This window comes from Protopterus annectens, chromosome 11.part0 (genome assembly GCF_019279795.1).
Source record: "Protopterus annectens isolate FY-2018-M chromosome 11.part0, PAN1.0, whole genome shotgun sequence".
Classification (NCBI taxonomy): domain Eukaryota; kingdom Metazoa; phylum Chordata; order Ceratodontiformes; family Protopteridae; genus Protopterus; species Protopterus annectens.
Window position 1 is genome coordinate 1,248,833,473 of NC_056745.1, and position 22,199 is coordinate 1,248,855,671.

The 22,199-nt window shown below is 36.5% G+C and overlaps 1 protein-coding gene across 1 annotated transcript in view; it reads right to left on the reverse strand.

The window, feature by feature from the left end:
• The window catches only part of SCUBE1 (signal peptide, CUB domain and EGF like domain containing 1), a 4,299,807-nt gene that overhangs the window by 523,025 nt on the left and 3,754,583 nt on the right, over window positions 1–22,199 (reverse strand). Inside the window, exon 17 of the mRNA XM_044087300.1 lies at window positions 7,997–8,158. Within this exon, the coding sequence (XP_043943235.1) occupies window positions 7,997–8,158 (162 nt within the window). The remainder of the gene's footprint in view (window positions 1–7,996; window positions 8,159–22,199) is intronic.

Sequence of the window (22,199 nt, forward strand, 5' to 3'; positions counted from 1 at the left end):
AATAAATGGCATTTACAAATGTGTTAAGTGTGCATAGTGCCCCACATTAAGAATGCTGATAAAGTCTATTTGGTTAGTAGAGACATGATTATTTCTAGTAAATGCTTTTCTAACTGTAATAGTAAGGGATTAGTACATTTAGCAGAATGTAAAGGCTGTACTGCATTCTATGTGGGGAAAACAGAGAGGCCCCTCAAAAGAAGGATATATGAACATTTATATGATATTAAGAAACTGGACTCAAATAATGTACTATTTAGACATACAAGAAGTTGCAAGGAAGCCTGTTTTGTATTTTTTGTGTTAGAGGAAATAATACAGGACATTAGAGCTGGGGAATGGGAAGTGAGAATGGAATTTAGAGAATTGTATTGGCAGCTAGTTTTGGAAGTATGTAAGGAGCCGGGGCTTAATGCCATATTTCTTTGGCCCCTTTCCTAAAATTAAGGGCCACAAGGCTATAGTTAGTAATGATATGTTACTGTAGCCATGTTTATATGAGATCTAAGTTACACTATATTATATATTCCGCATAAGGCTTTCAAATCTAAAATTCCACAGATGCTACTTTTTTCATTTTATACATTATTTTGTATATTATTTTCAAATTAATTTTTGGTCATATGTTTTACATGTAGATAAAAAATATTTATATTTGGTCACCGGTATTTATTTTCAATCGTCCATCGTGTATATATATATATATATATATATATATATATATATATATATATATATATATATATATATATATATATATATCATACATACATACATTTTTATGTATTAAAGTGGGTTTGAAGCTGTTTTAGGGGCATGTCTCTTTAATTTAATTAATAAGGATAGGTTAATTGTTAATGACTTGAGCATATATAATGGGATGATGGGATTGCTGTATGTTATTTGTCTGATGAATTTCCACATCAAACGAAAAATGCAGTGAAAAAGTGTTTAATATTTTGTATTTGTGGTACTGATTGAATAAAAGTTTTCGTTTGGCTGTTAGTTATGCTGGTGTTTCTGGTGTCCATTACATTTTATCAGAATAAAAACAAGCACAAAGAATATTATATTCCTAAAGCAGCATAAAGTACTCTAATAACTAAGCGAACATGGGAATAGAGAAAGGAGATATTGCCAATAAGGATGACTAATTAGGGGTTTAGAAAAAAGGTAAAAGGGGGCTGGACTTTACTGAAGGAAATTAGCAAAGGACTTGATGTATTAAAGGCAAGTTACAAGAGGGGGAAAGGTAAAAGAGTGGTATGAGGCAGAGCAGAATTTAGACAGCAGGTAAGAGATTGCCATCCCTATCAGGGACTATTATCTAAGTATAGGCAAATATAAAGGGACAGGGGATACTAAATGAAAGACCAGCTCCGTTTTTTAGCGGGACAAAATCCTCTGTGTTAAATAAAAGGATTATTTACATTTATTCTTAGCAAGTTGCTTTTGTTTCAATCCGTTTACCGAATTTTAACCGGAATTTGTGAAGAGGGAATGATAAGTGCTCGCACTGTGTTTGTTTGCCTTTGGTTCATTGGTTTACTATATTTCTTTTAGAAATAAACGTATGTCAATATGGTTTGCAATGCATAATGTTTACAACTAAAATTATGTCAATATAGCTTGTTTTCATTTATATAAATGTATCATTGCCTATATCATATGTGACAATGTAATAAAGATAAGAAAAACACAAAAGGCCAGGCACCAGAAACCTCTGCAGCTGTAAAAAACGAAGAACGGGATACACACAAAGCTGCTGAGAGTAGGCTCCAGAATCCACAATGAACTTGAAAAATACCAGGAAACGAATCTACACACTAGCGCTTTCACAAAATGCTTCTTCAGGTGTAAAACTGATACAAAAAACCACACCTTAAATAGCCAGGTTGAATAATCACATGATGCACTCTAATTAACTTTTAAAAGGGAGACCTTAAAATCAGTTTAAAACATACATATACACTACATATACACTACTAATAAAACATACACCCTGCATAAAGAACAGATATATAACAATATATATATAAGCACATTCTAATGAGCATATACGCATATTTAATAAACAATCTACGATTATTATAAAATAGAAAAATAAAAAATATAAAAAACAAATAAATAAATAAAAGACAGGAATTTTCCTATGTAGAGCTCTTTCACCAAGAACAGGTTTCAAAGGCACCTGTTCATTTAAACCATGACCATAATTGGCTCTAAGCATGACTATCCACCTAGCCTCTACTTCCTCAATTCTAGCTCTAATATCACCCACTCTAACACTCTCATATGTCCTAGAGACAACCATAAACATAAACTTATGTTGTACACCCATATTTTGTACATGCTTAGCTAAAGCATTAGTATTACTCCGTTTACCTATATGGTAATAATGCTCTCTTATTCTATCCTTTAGAGAACGATCTGTCTTGCCAACATAGAAACATCTACAGGCAACACAGTTAGCTAAATAAATCACATGCATAGTTTCACAATCAGCCTGAACCCTGATGTCATACACTCTGCCTGTGTCAGGATGTGCAAAGAAAGGCTCTTTATTAATGTACTTGCACTGCGAGCATTTACCACATGATCTAGTACCAGGTACTGTCGGGGCATACTTTACTTCCTTAACATTACATAACCTTCTTCTTAAATTCTTCTTATTCTTAAAAGTGAACTGAGGTCTGGGGCCTATAATTTCACTTAATTGCGGATCAGTTAACAGAATATCCCAATGTTGGCTAATAATTTCAGTATATCTCATAATATCTCTTGAGTAAGGAATACAAACCTTAATATTATTTGCTCTATTGGTATTGCCACAAGCTGACCTTTTTGAAAAATACAGTTTGGCCCTACTCTCTCTCAATTTAGAGACTTGAGTAGCATTATACTCTACCATCCCATAATCATAACCTCTCTCTGTAAGCTCATTAATGGTCTTATGTTTCTGCTCTTCAAATTCGCTATTCTTTGCACACAATCTAGAAGCCCTATAGAATTGATTCTGGACTACATTTCTAAAGACATAGTCTGGATGCATGCTATCCCTAGATAGCAAACTATTAACGTGACATTCCTTTCTATATTGTCTAGTTGACATCACATTAGAACTGTCCTTTTCCACTATCACGTCCAGAAAATTTATACTAGCATCTGAATAGTTCAAAGTGAACTTCAAAAAGGGGGTGGTACTGTTAATGTACTCAACAAAACTCATTAGTTCTAAAACAGAGCCTCTCCACAAAATAAAAAGGTCATCTACAAACCTTCTATAAAAATAATTAAATCTTTAAAAGGCCCTTCTTCTAAAAATCTGTCTCCCATTTCATCATAACAGCATTCGCATAACTATTCGAACAGGCACTACCCATCGCCACACCATTCTTCTGCCAATAAATCTGATCACTGAATAAAAACACATTATTCAGTAGAACAATAGACATCAAATCAATGTATAAATGAATTTCATTCATACTATATAGATTACTACTCGTCAGTTGTTCTTTCAAAAAAGCAAGCCCTATATCATTGGGTATTACTGTGAATAATGAAACAACATCAAGGGTAACAAACAAATATTCCATATTCAACATGCCACAGTTAGTGCCTTCATACAGATCACGGAGAAAGTCCTCAGTATCTTTAAGAACAAATACTGAATTATCTATTAAGGGCTTCAATTTTTTCTCTAAAAATACCGAAATACATTCCGTACACCATCCCCTTCCTGCAACAATATGACGCATAGGGGGTCTAATCAGATTCTTATGCAGCTTAGGTAAACCTTGTATAATAGGGACGGTATAATGAAATACCCTAAGAAACTTGAAGAGATCCTCTGTCAATAACCCTATTTGCAATAAAGACTCTAATTATTTATTAACCAAAATGACCATTGATTGCATATGAGCTCTGGTTATTTTCTCATAAAAGTCAACATTATTCAACATTTCATACATTAAACAGTCATATGAGCTCTGGTTATTTTCTCATAAAAGTCAACATTATTCAACATTTCATACATTAAACAGTCATATTCCTGTCTATCAAGTAAAACAATCCCCCCACCTTTATCAGCTGGTCTAACTACAAAGTTAACATCATTCTAGAGAGCACACAATGCCTCAAATTCAGCCTTGGATAAATTATGTTTTCTACCACTAAAATTTCTATCTTCATAGACTTTATAGAAATCAGATAAACACATTTGTTCAAAAGCATTAACTAATGGTATAGGTTTAGGAATAAAAGTACTTGGTTTTCTCAGAGAAGTTTCTGAAGTATTAGTGTTATGTTTAAACATATACTTCAGTGTAAGGTTCCTAGTAAACATTTTAAAATCAAAAATTATGTCTGTAATAGACATGTTAGCAGTTGGTATAAACGATAAACCTTTACTTAAAATATTGACTTCCAAAGCAGTTAATTCACGTTTTGTTAAGTTAGTCACTAATGTCTTACTTGTTGAAACGCCTTTTTGATGGTATACACTTTGTTCACTTCTTCCTCGTGCTTCCTCTTGTATCGCGTTGTACTCCTCCCTCTGTCTCTGTGCTGACTGTTCTGCCACTGTGCTCCCTTTCGATTCGATGAACTGTCCCTCATGGGAAGTGGAAAATTCAAATGAAAAAATGGCGCTACTCCATGAGGCTGTGCTGGTATAGCAATAGCTCCGTTGTTATCAGCAGTGGAAGTATTACACTCCGCTTCCCTATGCACTTCAGCCGAAGTAATAATAGTCTTTTTTCTGGCTCCTAAATTAGATGCACTATCATTCTGTGTGCAATCGGAAAGAGGCGCTCCTACTAAGGTGCGTGTAGTTTCTCTTGACTGCTCCTGTTGTTGTATGTCAACGCTTTCACTATCAGTTCATAAATCTACGTCATTGCGTGCTTCATATGAGGCATGAGATTCCTTACTGAAGCTGGAAGGCAAATCGCGAGGCCAGGTGAAAATATTGCCCAATGAGAAATTGCGTCGATCCCTCTGCAATTTATTCAATTTTATCTGTAAAAGTTTACGTTTATATGCACAAATATTACCTAGGGTATCTGTTAATAGTCCAGTCACAGCACTATTGGGATATTTAGTATTAATTTGACCATGTTTCTCTTTAATGGTATCTAAAATTAATACCTCCCTTCTCTTGGCTGCTTGTAAAAGAAGTTTGAGGTAACTTAAACTGGTAGAAATATTCAGTTTCTGCCACTCACTTAGAAGAAGAGAGTCATTTTCTGTTTGCCTCCCTTTTAAAAGTTAATTAGAGTGCATCATGTGATTATTCAACCTGGCTATTTAAGGTGTGGTTTTTTGTATCAGTTTTACACCTGAAGAAGCATTTTGTGAAAGCGTTAGTGTGTTGTAATAAAGCAGTTCTGCATAGATTCGTTTCCTGGTATTTTTCAAGTTCATTGTGGATTCTGGAGCCTACTCTCAGCAGCTTTGTGTGTATCCCGTTCTTCGTTTTTTACAGCTGCAGAGGTTTCTGGTGCCTGGCCTTTTGTGTTTTTCTTATTTGCTTCTACTTGGCTGTTAGCACCAGGAATATGGCCAGTGAAATTGAAGTAATTGAGGAAATTGAACTTGGATATAATCCTATTCCACCATCTGGGACTGTTTGCACTAATGGTATAAGTTTTGATTCTATTATTTCACAAGTGAAAGAACAGAATAATCCACTGTTTGATAAGAATTTAGTAGCAGAAGGCTTGGAAGCAGTGGATGTTGATTTTTTAGCACTTCGTACTGATGTTTTAATGCTGGAGAAGGAGCTATGAAGGCTTGCACGAACTCAATATGAGATTTTTCATTTAGAAGTTTGTTTGGCTGAAAATCTTATACCTCGTGGGTTGAGAGTTTTAAAGATGCCTGCGCAAACAGAAAATGAATTTATAGCTTACTGAACTGTTACAAGCATTTTATGGTCTGAATAGACTGGAATCTTTAGTGTTTGTACTATCTATTAATGAACATTCGTTGTCAGTGACTACTGAACAAACGTGAAACGTAAAACCAAACTGTTTGTGCTTCTAACTACACGTTGACTTCACCATTTATTACGTGGGGTTATTACCAGCAAATTTATTTACTTGTTTATTAAATATGCTTATATGCTCATTAGAATGTGCTTATATATATATTGTTATATATATGTTCTTTATGCAGGGTGTATGTTTTATTAGTAGTGTATATGTAGTGTATATGTATGTTTTAAACTGATTTTAAGGTCTCCCTTTTAAAAGGTAATTAGAGTGCATCATGTGATTATTCAACCTGGCTATTTAATGTGTGTTTTTTTTGTATCAGTTTTACACCTGAAGAAGCATTTTGTGAAAGCGCTAGTGTGTTGTAATAAAGCAGTTCTGCATAGATTCGTTTCCTGGTATTTTTCAAGTTCAATGTAATAAAGATGTTTCTTGTTTAAGAAAAAGGATTAGAACAGACGCTGCTATTAAAAAAGGGATAATTACCACAGTATATAAAATGCTCCATGAGAAGTATAAGAATCAATTTTTGGAGGTTAGAAAAGACTGGCAACAGAGACATGGAAGACAATTTACTAAGGAGCAATGTAAGGAGATTTGTATGGCTCCCAAGTATACAATACCATCCATAAGGTTAAGGATTTTAACTTGTAACAATTTGCAGAAACATTTTTATATCCCAAGCAGAAATCAGAGAATTTTTCCTCAGGTAAACAGAAAATGCTGGAGGGACGACGGGAAGGGGGGGGGCAATTGGAAACATGCTTTTTGGGAGTGTAACCAGTCGACAGATTTTAACAACTCATTACAGAGTACTTTGTCAGAAAGGCATGGGGAGAACATGGCTGTCACTATGCAAACCAGATTCTTTTGAACTGGGATACAGGATCTGAATTGCCTAGACAAGGTAAAGCGTCACTAAGTTTAATGCTATTTGCTGCCAAGAACTAATAACGATCACAACCCTGGACACATTACCTCCCAACTATACACAATTGTATTTCATTAAATTGACAACCCACTACTGCCCCACACTACATTGACTACAAGTGGCTGAAAGTCACTTAATCGAAAAAAAACAAACAATGTTTTTATGCAGGGACATGTTCCCTTGTACTTTCATGTGGGGGGTTGCTCACCACACCACTTGCTAAACTATATATCAACTGCAAAACTGCATAGCAGTGGAAAAAAGGGTGAAATTGCATTCCTCGCTGTGTACTGATCTTCCAAAGCAAATGCCAGCATTTCCAATAAACTGCCACTTCAACAAAATGTTTGGTGTAATGAACGTTCAACAAACCACACTGCACCCATATATATATATATATATATATATATATATATATGTATGTACGTGTGTGTGTGTGTGTGTGTATGTATATATATATATATATATATACTTCTGTACATTCCTACACTATTGTGACTGCTCATTTCCATGTTATATATATTGATTGCTTATCTATGTACTGTATATTCATCATAATTACCTGAACATACTGTATTGCATATACACATTTTTGTTTCTTTACTTAATTTATTTACCTCTCTGGGCTAAGATTGAAAATTGTCTTTTGTGATCAGGCTCTATCACAGTTAAAATTGTTCAAATAAAATAATCTAATCATACTTTTACTCTACCTTCATTACCTTCATACACACACACACACACACATATATATATATATATATATATATATATATATATATATATATATACACATATAACCTGAATTCTCTTTAAGGAAAAATCAAGACGTTAACAGGTGATAAATTAAGAACAGAAACATGGTCTCAAAAGAACATTTTGACATTGTGAAACTGCTACTCCAACAGGCTTGCCAGAATGACAGCAATGCACATTTGCTGAGACAAATCCCTCTTACACTGCTTACACTACTGAAATGTAAACGTTCAGGTACAGTTAGATTTAGCCAAAATATACGAGAATAAAGGATAACTAATTTTTGTACAAGTCATAACACTGAAAAACATACCTCCACATTCTGAAATGTTGCGAGCTCCTAGTGTCCCATGTCCATCATTACTCGGGCAAGGCTCACATGACAGCTGTCCTTCCATATCTTGATATGTTCCAGAAGAGCATGGAATACACTGATTCTGTTCTCCACTATAGTAAGTGCCCACACCACAAGTAACTGAGGAAGAATTATAAAACATAAAAATAATCTTTGACAAAATAAGGTAAATGAACAACCACTTTAACATGTTGTTCCTAGATCCCAGGTTATGAGTCATGCACATAATACCAACAGTTACCTTCAGAAGCTCATCCTTAAAACACCTCCATATTAGTATTACATCTCTAACAAGCCAAAGCTGAATTGTTCTCATAAACTCTGTAAAACCATTCAATGACTGCACAGAGGCTGCTGTACTTACCAGAACAAACCCAGGACTAGACCTAGAAACCAACCATCCTGCTGGCATCCCAAATTAAACTGGATATAAAAGAAAAGGAAACAAATATGGCAAAAATCAGGACTGGTAATTCCCATAAAGACAGAAACTTTCTCATCAAAGTAAATAAGCAACTAAGAGGGCTAATTAGGTCAAGCAAAGCTTACAATGAGACTAAGCTTCCCAGGTGAAAGATAACCAGAAGACCTTCTACAGCTATGTCAGAAACCTCAACAGCAGCACACAGCAATGTGCTGAACTGGTGGTTAACGGTGTCACATTCACTCAGCCTGGCAATATAGCAAACCTGTTAGCAGATAAATTCAGTTTCACTTTACCCCCCCCCTCTCACCCCCCAAACATTCCCACAAAAATACCATCAAACATAACCCCTCCAGCCATAACTAGGGAGAATGCACTTGCTACACTCACGAAAGCCAAGAACACAAGCTCAATGGGCCCCGATAACATCCCAGGATGCTTCCTGAATATGATTTATCAGGATCCTTGGAGTCATTATTTAACTATAGTCTTAAAACACGCTTTGTGCTATGTGAATGGAGGACTGCAACAGTCATCCTCTTCATAAGCAAAGCCTTCAACAGACCCTGCAAACTACAGACCTATTAGTCTGACTAGTCTTATTTGCGAAGCCATGGAAAGAATCATCATGGAAATTAACAAGGACATAGGAGACCTCCAGACACTGGATCCATCCCAGTTTGGCTTTGTCAAAAGAAGGTCATGCTTACTGAATCTGGTGGACTTCTTTAAAAAAGTCACTAAGGCAACAGATAAGGGAAAAATGGTGCATACTGTCTACCTACATCTGGCTAAAGCATTTGATACAATACCTTACTCAGGCATTGTCAACAAACTTATGGAACTAGGTGTAAATCCATTTATAACACACTGGATAGTTAGTTGGCTCACTGATAGGACCCAGGAGGTTAGAATCCAAGAGGCCACCTATAGAAAGAGGTCAGTCACCAGTGAAGTCTCCCAGGACTCTGCTGGGGGCACTCCTCTTTGGCATCTACATCTTGGATGTCAAAACCAACGTCAAAGGCCTTTGGCTGACCAAGTTTGCAGATGATTGCAAACTGGGAGGTGTCACTGAATCCCCTCTAAGATGAGAACACCCTTCAGGAAGGTTTAATACACAAACACTTGGTGCCAAAGCTATGGCTTAAAATTCACTACCAAGAAATGCATTATAGAACCTTTTGGGAAGACTACCTTCCCAGGTAACTATGTCATCAATAAAACACCCTTAAAAGTTGATTTCCTAGTCAGGGGTCTGAGAACTCATGTAGATAGCAAGCTAGACCTTGGCCAGCACGTGTCCAAGGTAGTAAGAAAATCCTTCTATGTTTTTCAACTTATAAGCAAGGGCATGGCATCTAGATCCAGACAGGTCATCATACCAATGTACTTGGCCCTCATCAGACCCATCATAGAGCATAATGCCCCCTTGGGTATGTACCTGACCAGACATATACAGCAACTGGAACATCCACAAAGCTTCCTTGCAAAAAGAATACAGAGAATATACATAATGTGCTACACTGATCACCTCAATGTCCTGTCTCTTTACCTGGTATCATACAGACTTCTGAGAGGTGATCTTTCCCTAGTGTACAGGACATCACTAGACTCTGTTTTTGATGAACCTTCTGCACATCTGCAAAAACAACCAGCATCAGAACTACTAGATTAAAAGACCTAAAGTTTGCTTGCAGCATAAACAGTACATGCTGGAGAGACAGATATGTTTCTCAGAGAATTCCCATTCTATGAACAGCCCCCCCCCCCCCACCACCACCATCCATGTGAAGCACAGTTCCTCCGTATTCCTTTTTAAGTTCAACATGGACCAATGGATGGGTAATTGGAAATTCACCCCAGTCTGGCTCCTATGTCTCTGACAGACAGAGGCAGTTAGTAAATCACCACCTATATAAATCAAACTTGTGGGTCACATTTGGGTTGCACAGCTAGGCTTATAAAGGCCCTAGTGGTCAGTAGCCAAGAATACACCTGTGAACCAATAACAAAAATAACATAATTTTAACCAGCTAAGTGGGTATTTATAGTGTAGATACAGAACATTCTTTATCATAAGAAAACACCTTCTCACTACCAAAATGACATACACTTCAATTTTCTTACAACTGTCTATAGTTACACTGATGTCTCTCACATGATCTCCAGTTGGTAGCAGATCACTATAAGCAGAACAGGGATACTAACAAAAGGCTTTTATTTCCAAGGAACACACCTGAGCACTTTTGTCTTAAAATAGAGACTTCTTCAGAGAGTCAGAAAACTAAACCACTACAATATATACATATACCCAGAAGCAATATGCCAGTCAAAGAATAAAATTAATCAACTACCATGGTAACACTAAAACACTAAAACACTAATCAAACTGTACTTAACACTAAACTAAGACATAGTGCTGAACATAATAATGAGGCATAAATAAACAAGGATAAAAATGGTCAAAACACAAGTATAATAAAAAATGGGGACCACCGCCTTGTAATGAAATAATAAGATATAATATATACATAATTAAACCTCAGCAGCTCTAATCTTTAATATACTACAAATGGAAATACTATCATTAATGCAAGGCAAAAGAGTAGCATTAAGCCTCAGTTGTCAGCATAATTCTTTTTAATACAAGGCAATATCTAAATCCCCACTTAAAGGTGTCAGAAAAACCATATCAATGGCAAAAAAGGAGAATTTTTTAAAATTAGAACACACCTGGGAATGGGAGGCCACAGTGGTGCAGCGGTTAGCATTGCTGCCTCACAGCAAGAGGTTCTCCAGTTCGTTTCTTGGCTAGGGTGCCTTCTGTGTGGAGTCTGCATGTCCTCCCTGTGGTTGCGTGGGTTTCCTCCGGGTGCTCCAGTTTCCTCCCACATCCCAAAGACATGCAGTAGGCGGATTGGACACTCTAAATTGGCCCTAGGTGTTAGTGTGTGCATGTGTGTGCCTTCTGTGGAAGGTTGGGTGCCGGGCTGGCAACTCGACACTGTAAAACTCCACTGCCAATCATGAGTGGACAGATGCTCCGCTGTGGCGACCCCTGACTGGGAAAAGCTGAAAGAAGAAGAAGAACACACCTGGGAATGACAAAACAAGGCATTAATCATCATTTTCTTACTAATATCATAACGATGCTCACTAATCCTGTCCCTCAACCTCCTCTTTGTTTTACCAACATAAAAGGCCTCACACAAAGAGCATAAAGCTAAATAAGCTAAGTGTGTGGTAAGACAATTCACCTTCCCTGGACAGGGAATCGAACGACCATACTGATGGACAACAGCATATGGACAAGTATGAATAAATAAGCCTTACAACATCCACATTTCTGCATTAAACTATGACTCCACGTAGCTCTACACATTCCTGATTCAAAAATACCCTTCAAATTTCTCCCTTTAGAATATGTAATAATGGGAAAATCTCCCAGTTCTTTTTTCAACTCCTCATTGAATACTAAATTTCTGACACCACTAACATACAAATGTGTTGTATTCTAAAAGGAATAACTAAGGAAAATACTATCAGTGGAACAAGGAATATTACATGTAACAACACGGGTATCAGAAATAGAATTGGGACTAATGCCCCTCGACCTTCTTAAGATGGGTGGAAAATGATCAGTCCTATGTCACATAACCTCATCTTTTAAATTGTTTGGAAAATGAATAGGGTAACCTCTATCCAAAAATAGACAAACCAAATGGTGTACTTCTTCAAAAAAATATACTGCCGTCGTACTGGAGCTTTGTTTTAACTAACAATCTTCTTAAGTCTGAAGGAGAATACTTTCACCAGGTTTCAGGTGTAGCCATGGGGGCCACATGTGCTCTCTTTTATGTCAATATTGTGCTTGTGATGTGGGAGAAGGCCATTGTTTTTACTCCTGCTTTTTGACCCTTGCACATGGCTACTATAGATTCCTGGATGATGTGTTGATTTTGTGGAAAGGTACTAGGGAACAATGGGAGCATTTGTATAATTTATTATGTACCTCTATAAACATTTTGAGGTTTGCATACACTACTAACCCTAATTCTATTATTTTTTTAGTTTTAACACTTGGGAAAGACGCTTCCAATTGTTGCTTTACCGGCACTATTTTTAGAAAAGAAACATTTACCAACATCTATTTGCATTTTGATAGTTGCCATCCCCATTTCCAAAAAAGATTGGTGGTAAAAGGTCAAATGGTGAGACTGTCGAGGCTTATTTCCAACAACAGAGCATTTTTTTGAAGAATTACACCATTTGATTTGTCTATTTTTTCGACAGAGGTTACCCTATTCATTTTCTAAACAATTTGAAAGACGAGGTTGTGCGACACAGGTCTGATCATTTTTCACCCATCTTAAGAAGGTTGAGGGACATCATTCCCAGTTTTATTTTTGAAACCCGTGTTGTTACGCATAACATTCCTTGTTCCACTGATCGTACAGTTTCCTTAGTTATTCCTCTTAGTAATACAACACATTTGTATGTTGGTGTTGTCAGAAAATTCTGGAATTTAGTATTCAAAAAGGAGTTAAAAAAAGAACCGGGAGATTTTCCCATTATTACTTATTCTAAAGGGAGAAATTTGAAGGGTATTTTTACTTTATTCATTGATTTATTTTACATTTGTTTACCAGGAAAGTCCAACTGGCATAAGACCAATTTTCAGCAGAGGTCCAGGGAGAAAAGCTCCACATACAGAGATTACACAAAAAGTTATACAAGAAATTATACAAAAAAGTATATACAAGACACACAGTACACCAGAAGTTACATTATATGGTATTATAGCTGACATCTGTATTATACAATCATCTGATATAATTCATTGTTGTAGTGTAGACATTGTAGTTTCTCAAAGTCAGCTAAGGAAGAGATTGTAGGGGTGAAACTGGATAATAAAAGATGAGGTTGGAGATTATCTAGACATGAGAGAGGGCATAGATTATGACGTGGTCAGGGAAGAAGAAAAAGTATGACCAGAAGCTATTAAAACTACTTAGCCTGGAGTTGTACAGGAACAGAGTCAGGTGTCATTAAGATAATTTTTAAGAATCTTTTTGAATTGGTTGGTATTTGTGTTGATTCTGATGCTGTGAGGTAGTGAATTCCACCGTGTTGCTACTTGCTACATGATAAGAAAATAGCGAGTCCCCTACCATATTAGTGGATTTGGACACTTGTAGTAGAGATTTATTTGTTGAGCGAAGACTTCTATTTGTGGTATGGGGCTGCAGAATATTTAGAATGGCAGGGCTTTTTTCAGGTTGATATACTAGTTTGTGTGCTAAGGCTAATTGTTTATAGGACAGATGCGAGAGTTCTAATCAGGGGAGTATTTTTAAGGAGTGACAGTGGTAGGTATGATGTGGGCAGTCAGTTGCAAATTTAGCTATTTTATTGTACCATGTTCTAAGTTTAATTAAATCTGTCTTTTTAAGGTTGGTGAGAATTGGGGAAGCATACAGAAGTGTTGATAGAAGATGGGTTCTAGCAATGGCGACCCTAGAGGTGTTAGATAACTTTTATTTCTGTAAAGAGTACCCATTTTTTGTGAACTTACTTAATTATTTATTCTATATGTAGGTCAAATCTTAGGTTATCTATTATTACACCTAGTAGTTTTGTTTGTGAATCAGCATTAATTTTAGTATTATTTCTAGCTGTAATGTAGAAGGTGCTGGGGGGGGTCTTGTGGGTTGGAAGATCATGAGTTTTGTTTTACTGGGGATGAGTATGAGCTGATGGTCAGAGAGTCATAGCCGGTATTGGAGAATGATTTGGGGGTTATATCATGGAGGTGTTGCAGGTTATTAGCGGCACATATAAGTGTTGTGTTATCTGCATATTGGATAGTTGAAGCCAATGGGGTAGCACTATGGAGGTTGTTTGCAAAAATAGTGAAGAGTAACAGCCCAAAAACAGAGCACTGAGGTACTCCTAGTGTGATGGGAAGAGGGGGGATAGGACATTAAGCCATTTTACAGATTGTTGACGGTCCTATAGATAGCTTCAGAACCACTGAAGTGCAGAGGGGCTGAGGTTCAATTTGGAGAGTGTATTTAATAGTTTGGGGTGGGTGACCACATCAAAGGCCTTGACATGTCTAGAAAAACGGAACAGACTATTTTACCATTGTTTCTGAGATGGTTGATGGTACTGATGAAACTGAGGAGTGCAGTTCTGCTACTATGATGGGGCCTAAAACCATGTTGACATGTTACTAACATGTTGTTGAAGGTAAGATAATGAATCAGTTGGGAGTGGATACATCTTTCGAGGAGTTTAGATAGTGGAGAGAGAATAGCGACTGGCTTGTAGTTGGTCAGCTCTGTGCAATTTTCACCTTTGTGTAAGGCAATAATGTGTGCGATTTTCCATATTGCTGGGATATGTTGTTCTGCTATGGACCTATTAATATAAGGATCAACACTGGGTAAGATGAGGCTTCAGCTGCTAGTTTTAAATATTTGACTGGTAACTTGTCAGCTGTTATTGAAGAGGGTTTAAGCTTTTTCAGTAGTTTCTTAATGGTAGCTGTGGGAACAGGCTAAAAAGAGAAGGAGTTGGGAGTTAATATTGCGAGGTCTGGAGGCTAGTGATAGTTCCATGGAATTACTTTTAATGAGAGCTAGTACACTTTCAGTGAAGTACTTATTAAATTGTTCTGCAACAGTGGTAGGAGAGCGTAGTAAGTTGGGGGAAAGGGTAGTGGAATGTCATGGGTGGAAAATGGTATTAATGGTATTCCAAAATTGGGGGGGGGGGTTATGGTGGTGTTTTTGTTGCAGGTTATAGTATAAGTTCTTTTTATCTAGGTTGATTTGGTGTTTAGCCTTGTTTCTAATTTGCTGGAATGCGATGCAGTTGATTTGGGTTTTACAGGTGAGCCATGTTTTCCAAGCTTTATCTCTTTTCCTAAGGAGCATTCTGGTATCATTAGTTAGCCATGGTGTGTATGTTGTTTTAATATGAATTGACCTGGGGGGTGCAATTTGTTTAGAATTTCAAGGAAGGTACTACTGAAATAATCCACTGCAACATCAAGTGGTAGGTTTTTTAGTAGAGACCAGTTACATTTTTTAGGGTATTGATTAGGTCTTGGGGGTCAAAGTTTTTTTTTTTACTGTGGATTTCATGGAAGGTGGTGAGCTTGACAGTACTGATGTTTTTTTCTCAATAGATAGGTTGGTATATGGTCACTAAGGTTGTCAGGTAAGCAGCCACTAATTTGATAATGCTGAGGTTTGTTGGTTAGTGTCCAATCCAGTGTAGATTGATGGTTGGAGTTTTTATCTATCCGTGTAGGAGCTTGAATGAGTTGTGTGAAGCCATAAAGGTTGATGTGATTGCTAGGGTTATCCAGTCTATATTAAAGTTACCCATAATGACAGTTTCTCGGGCTATGGAATTTCATATAGACTGGATGATTTGCTCTATAGTGGAGATGCTAATTCTACGTGGGACATAGCTATAATGGATATGAATATGTTTTGGCTAAGTTGAGGTTTAGTAGGTAGTATTTCTATGTTTTCAAGGTTATCTATGGTTAGGCTTTGTGGAAAAAGTGCAAGACTACTTTTAAAAAGATGACTACCCCTCTACCTCTTTTTATCTTCCTGTTGTAACCAGGTGGTGTAATTTCATTGTGAGCAATGTGTGCTTCTAACCAGGTTTCCGTTAAAACAGCAATATCAGGGTTATAATGGGATAGGGTGGCGTGTAATTCTTGAACACTATGCTTTGCAGGTTTAGATTTAGGATTAGTATTTTGAAGCCATTTTGTGAGACACTGGTTACATCTTGTATTTGAGGGGGTGGTGAGGAGGTATTCTGGGGGCCTGGATTTGGGTGAATGTCTCCACGTCTAATAAGTTTGGCAGCTATGGTGGATGAATGTTGATATATGCTTATGAAACTTAAAAAGGGTATTTTTTGGGTTTGGTTTAATATGGTGTAGTCTGTATGAGGTGTGATGGAGTTCTGTCATATTTAAGATGAATGGAGATATTAAGATGGAGTAGTCAATTAGGTGTGGAGAAATGGTAGATGTAGTTTTGTGAAAAGTGTGAGAGGAGACTATTTGTGAATGCTAGTTTATTAAGTAAGCAGCAGTTGTTAGCAGAGCTAGTAATATACAATGTACTGATAGTGTTTTGTAATGGTAAAAAGGGTAGGAATTGGTTAAAGGTTAATATATGTGCGGTAATGGATGGGTGTTGTTAAGGTTAGTGTAGAAATGTGAGCTACGTTATAACTGAAAATTGTATAAATGGTGACTGGTAGATACGTGTGAGTGGGAGTGATTAGATTTAGAATAATTTCTAATGATTTGAGGGTGGAAGGGAATGGGGGCATGGGTAGAGCTATATGGAGACGTAGTATAATGCAGAAATGTGGATGTTGAAAGGCTTGTTTATTCATACTGGACCATATGCTGTTGTCCATAACTATGATCGTTCGATTCCCTGTCCAGGGAAGGTGAACTATAATATCACGCACTTAGTTTATTTAGTTTTATGCTCATCGTGCGAGGCCTTTTATGTTGGTAAAATGAAGAGGAGGTTGAGGGACAGGATTAATGGGCATCTTTATGATATAGTTAAGAAAAAGACAACTAATGCCTTGTTTCGTCACTCCCAGGTGTCTTCTAATTTTAAAAAATTTACCTTTTCTGCCATCGATACAGTTTTTGCGACACCTTTAAGTGGGGATTTGGATGTTACCTTGTATTACAAAGAATTATGTTGGCAACTGAAACTTAATGCTACTCTTTTGCCTGGTATTACTGATAGTATTTCCATTTCTGTTATATTAAAGACTAGAGCTGCTAAGGTTTAATTATTTATATCTTATTTTATCTTATTACAAGGCAATGGTCCCTAGTTTTTATTATACTTGATTATGTCTTTATTAATGCTTTGGCCAGTTTTATCATTGTTTATTTATGCCTCATTATTATGTTCAACACTATGTCTTAAGTTAGTTTACTGTTAAAGCAGTTTGATTAGTGTTTTATTGTTACCATGGTAGTTGACTAATTGTATTCTTTGACTGGCACATTAGTTCTGGGTGTGTTTGTGTATATACTGTAGTAGTTTTAGTTTTCTGACACTCGGAAGAAGTCTTTATTTTAACACAAAAGCACTCAGGTGTTTTCCTTGGAAATAAAAGCCTTTTGTTCATGTTCTTTGGTGACTTTTATTTTTATTTTATTTTCATTTGTATTTGCGTTAAAACAGGGATACTCCCTCATGCTGGAATTGAAACGTACTATACAACATACCTGATGTTAAATTATATGCAGTTCACTGATGCCTAATTATATAAGCAATCCAAAAAACCCTGCAGATTTTCCTGATCAGTAAAATTAGTTAGTTTAGTTCCGATCTTGGGGTCACTGATGAACTTACCAACTCATATGCGCTAACTAACAAGAAAGTGGATATGAATATATTTAAAAATATTTCCAAAACAGATGCTGTGGTGATGCTATGTGTTTAGTGTTAGAACGTTGTTGTTTGTATTTATTTATTTTTTTCTATGCAATTACTTTACTTTTGTAATCCCAGGTCATGACTGAAAACAAGAAAAGCACACACAGATAACTGATTGTGTGTGTGTGTGTGTGTGTGTGTGTGTGTGTGTGTGTGTGTGTGTGTGTGTGTGTGTGTGTGAGATTGCTTACATATGCACAAAGATATATGGGTGCATGATCGATGTCTTAATGTCGAATGCACTCAGAACGACACATTCTGTGCACGCTCTGGGAATTACTACAGAGTGGAGTAAACCAATGGCAACTGTTTTTGCAGGTGTGCAAGCCTCCTTGCACCCCCTGCTAATTATATATACTAACTCCAAGATCACACAATCCTCTGGGAAAGGAAATAGTCACCTATTTGGGGAATGCTGATCTTGCACACCTGTCAAACCCTTGTTTGTGTCAACCATCTAGAGTGTATCAGGACACTGTATGTTCAATCCAGTGAGCATCACACATATATACATACACGTGCACACACACACACACACACATATATATATATATATATATATATATATATATATATATATATATATATATATATATTTGCAACTGCAGTAATTTCCTTTCCTTTTACTCCATGACTGTGTGACTGTGGAGTTAAAATATTTAAGTAAGGCAGAATTGAGGAATACAGCCCTCCATATGAGGGTTAAGAGGATTTGTCCCACTACAAAAAAATATCTCTTTTTTAAATATTTCCCTTTGGGTGCTTTTGACTGTATGATGTTTCAATTATTTGGAATTCAACTAAATAGCATTTCAAGTAGATTGGGCTTCAAACCACATGGATTCAGTAAAGTACAGTCGTGTACATTTACCATAAATGTAGATGTTCGAGGGTATTCACTGTTGCAGTCATTACATTTGGGTAATCTGCTGGCAGATTGCCCTCAGTCGGCCTGAATAACAAAGTCTTGGGTCCTGCGTCGGTTGCGGTCTCCTCTTCCATGACGTCAGGTTGTCAGGGGTATAAAACATGCAGCCGACGCTATTTTATTCAGTTTTTCTTGCCCCATTTGTCAGGTACCCCCCCAAATGGGGAGCAAATATATATATATATATATATATATATATATATATATATATATATATATATATACATATATAAACAGTAAGTATATATAAATGCAATAATATACTGATAAACCACACAATCCGTTCCAATAATACTCCACAAAGCACCAACACGACACCAATCCAATAATGTAAGAACAAGGATAATTTAATGGTTTTACAAATAACGGTTGAGCGCTTTCATCTTACAAAAGACTTCATCCGAACAACTCATACATATTATCTGTTCCCTTATCAATACAAAAAAGTCATCACCTGACCCACATTGGTTAAAATTTAAAGTGCTAGTGCTATTTCCAAGTTCCTTCCTGTAAACTAAACATACATTCATAAAAAACTAACCCAACTACATATAATAATTGTTGAAAATTAAAAAACATGTTAAACAGTGTTATAACACTGTTGAAATATCATGTTACAAAAATACACATTTAGAGTGCTATTAAAAACACTAATGGTGTGCATAACATAACTTCAGTATGAATGTACCTCAACCCTAAGTAGCCAAAGCTATAACATGGTTAGAACACTAACTTATGTTATCTAAAATGGGTTTAATCGATATATGTTCATTAATTCCGGGGTACACAGATGCATTTAGTTTAATTTGCCACCTGACTTCCTTATCACTAACCATCTTTTTTATATCCCCCCCCCTCACATTACACTTGACCACTTCTAAAATACCAAATTTAAAACCTGAACAGTCCTTGTTATCATTTAAATGTTTCCATAAGGCATTATTACTATCGTGCTTCTTGATACTGTATAGGTGGTCATAAATCCTATTACGTAAACAACGGACAGTCTTCCCTACATAAAAGCAGGGACATTGTGTGCATGTGGCCAAATACACTAAATTTTTAGACCTACAATTACCCTTCTGGTAAAAAATTCTCGTTTTATTATAATTTCACAAAATAATATCCTGAACCTCCATAATGTGTTGACACTGTTGACATGTGCCACACTTGGTGGTACCACCACTACCACATTTGTCAGATTTCCTATTGTTTTTCCTCTCCAACAAAAATTTCATGTTGGTCCCCTTTCTAAAGACAAAATGTGGCTCTTTCCCCACTATATTATAAACTCTATTATCAGCCTTTAGTACATTCCAATTACGATGAATTATACGCTTGATGTCTCCACTATAGGAATCATGTTGGAGAACACAAACCTTACCAAACTTCCTTAACACACGCTCTTCATTGGTTATATTTAAATCCTGTGTTGCTGCTTTTTCCAAACCCACTCCCAATAAGGGCTTGTACTTAATACCCCATTGTTGCCTGACATACTGAGTAACATCCAATATCATATCCGTAGGGTATCCTCTTTCAGCAAAAAAAGAACCAATTTTTGTCAACTCACTGTCCAGGTCCTCAACATCTGACGTCATCCATGCTGCACGGATACATTGCCCCTTAATGATGTTCCTTTTTTGGGCCCAGGGATGATTACTTGAAAAGTGTAAATAGGAATTACTAAACATATTCTTCCTATAAATATTGGACTTGAATTTCCCTTCTTGCAAAGTAATTTGAACATCTAAATAGGAAATTGTTTCCTTGTCCATATTAATGGTAAATTTAAAATGTTCACTACGGGAATTTAAATAACCATAAAATTTTTCCAAATAATTTTGGTTCCCCTTCCATATGAAAAAAAATATCATCTAAAAAACGAAAATAACAGGAAATATGACTAAACCAGTGAGTTTGAAAAATATGCTCCTTTTCCCAATCAAAAACTACCAAGTTGGCGTATATGGGGGCACAAGCGGCCCCCATTGCAACACCCTTGGATTGTTTATAATACTCTCCATCATACCAGATGTAATTGTGAGCCAACACCATCTCCATAAAATCCATAACCAATAATGTCTTGTCCCATGACAATAATCCAGACCAAGATATACTCTCTTGGAACCTATCCATGCCCTCCTCTTTGGGAATGTTGGAAAAAAGGTCTATAACATCCATAGTTACTAACCATTCTGCCCCTTCGGCCAGCTTGGGTTGCAATCTTCCCAAGAAATCCCAAGAATCCAACACCAAATGCGGAATTTTCCTAATAATGGGTTTTAACCATTTATCAATGACCTTACCAAAAGGAAAGGTCTTGGAATGGCTCCCAGAGATAATTGGCCTGAATGGGGGATCACAGATATCCTTATGGACTTTGGGAATGCCCACAATTGTACTAATAATGGGTTGCTCAACTTTCAAAAATTGGTATAAATTGAAATCTATTCTACCTTCCAATAGTAGGTCTTCCAAGTAAAGGTCCACTTTGTGGTGCCCTATATTAACTTCATTCACAGAGGAAACCCCATATTTACCGGAACTAAGTAAAATACTTTTGATCTTGTTACTATAATCCTGAGAGGGGTAGGGGACCACCCCACCCCCCTTGTCCAGTTTCATGATTCTAATATCGGGGTCCCCCTGTAGATTCCTCAAGACTCTTTCTTCCTCCTTGGTTAAATTAAACCTTATATCATACTTCTTCTTTTTACTATATCGATATATATCCCCTATAACCAGTTTCTCGAAAGTGTCAAGGAGATTTTTCAGGGGCGGAGTATATGTACTTTTGGTTTTGAATTCCTTGATTTCTTTAATCTGAGTTCCTTCAAACCTTACTCCTAAATTGAGTTTTCTAATGTATTTCTTAACATCCACAACACTGTCAACTACATTGAACCTTCCACACGGTATAAATTTCATGCCCTTAGAAAAAAGGGTAAAATGTTCCTTTTTGAGAATCACATCAGTGTAGTTGTAGATGTAAAAATTGTCGTAAGAACTAGTGACGTCATTGACCTTAATAATCTCTAGTTCTTTCTGTTTGTGGACAACATGATGGAAGGGGATTATCTCGTCGCCCTTCCCCCCCCCGTAGGTCCCCCCCTTCGTTGTAATAACTCCTCTCATTTTCTTCCCATTCCTGCTCTCTCTCTAAAAAATTAGTCAAATTATTATATGTAGTTGGGTTAGTTTTTTATGAATGTATGTTTAGTTTACAGGAAGGAACTTGGAAATAGCACTAGCACTTTAAATTTTAACCAATGTGCATCAGGTGATGACTTTTTT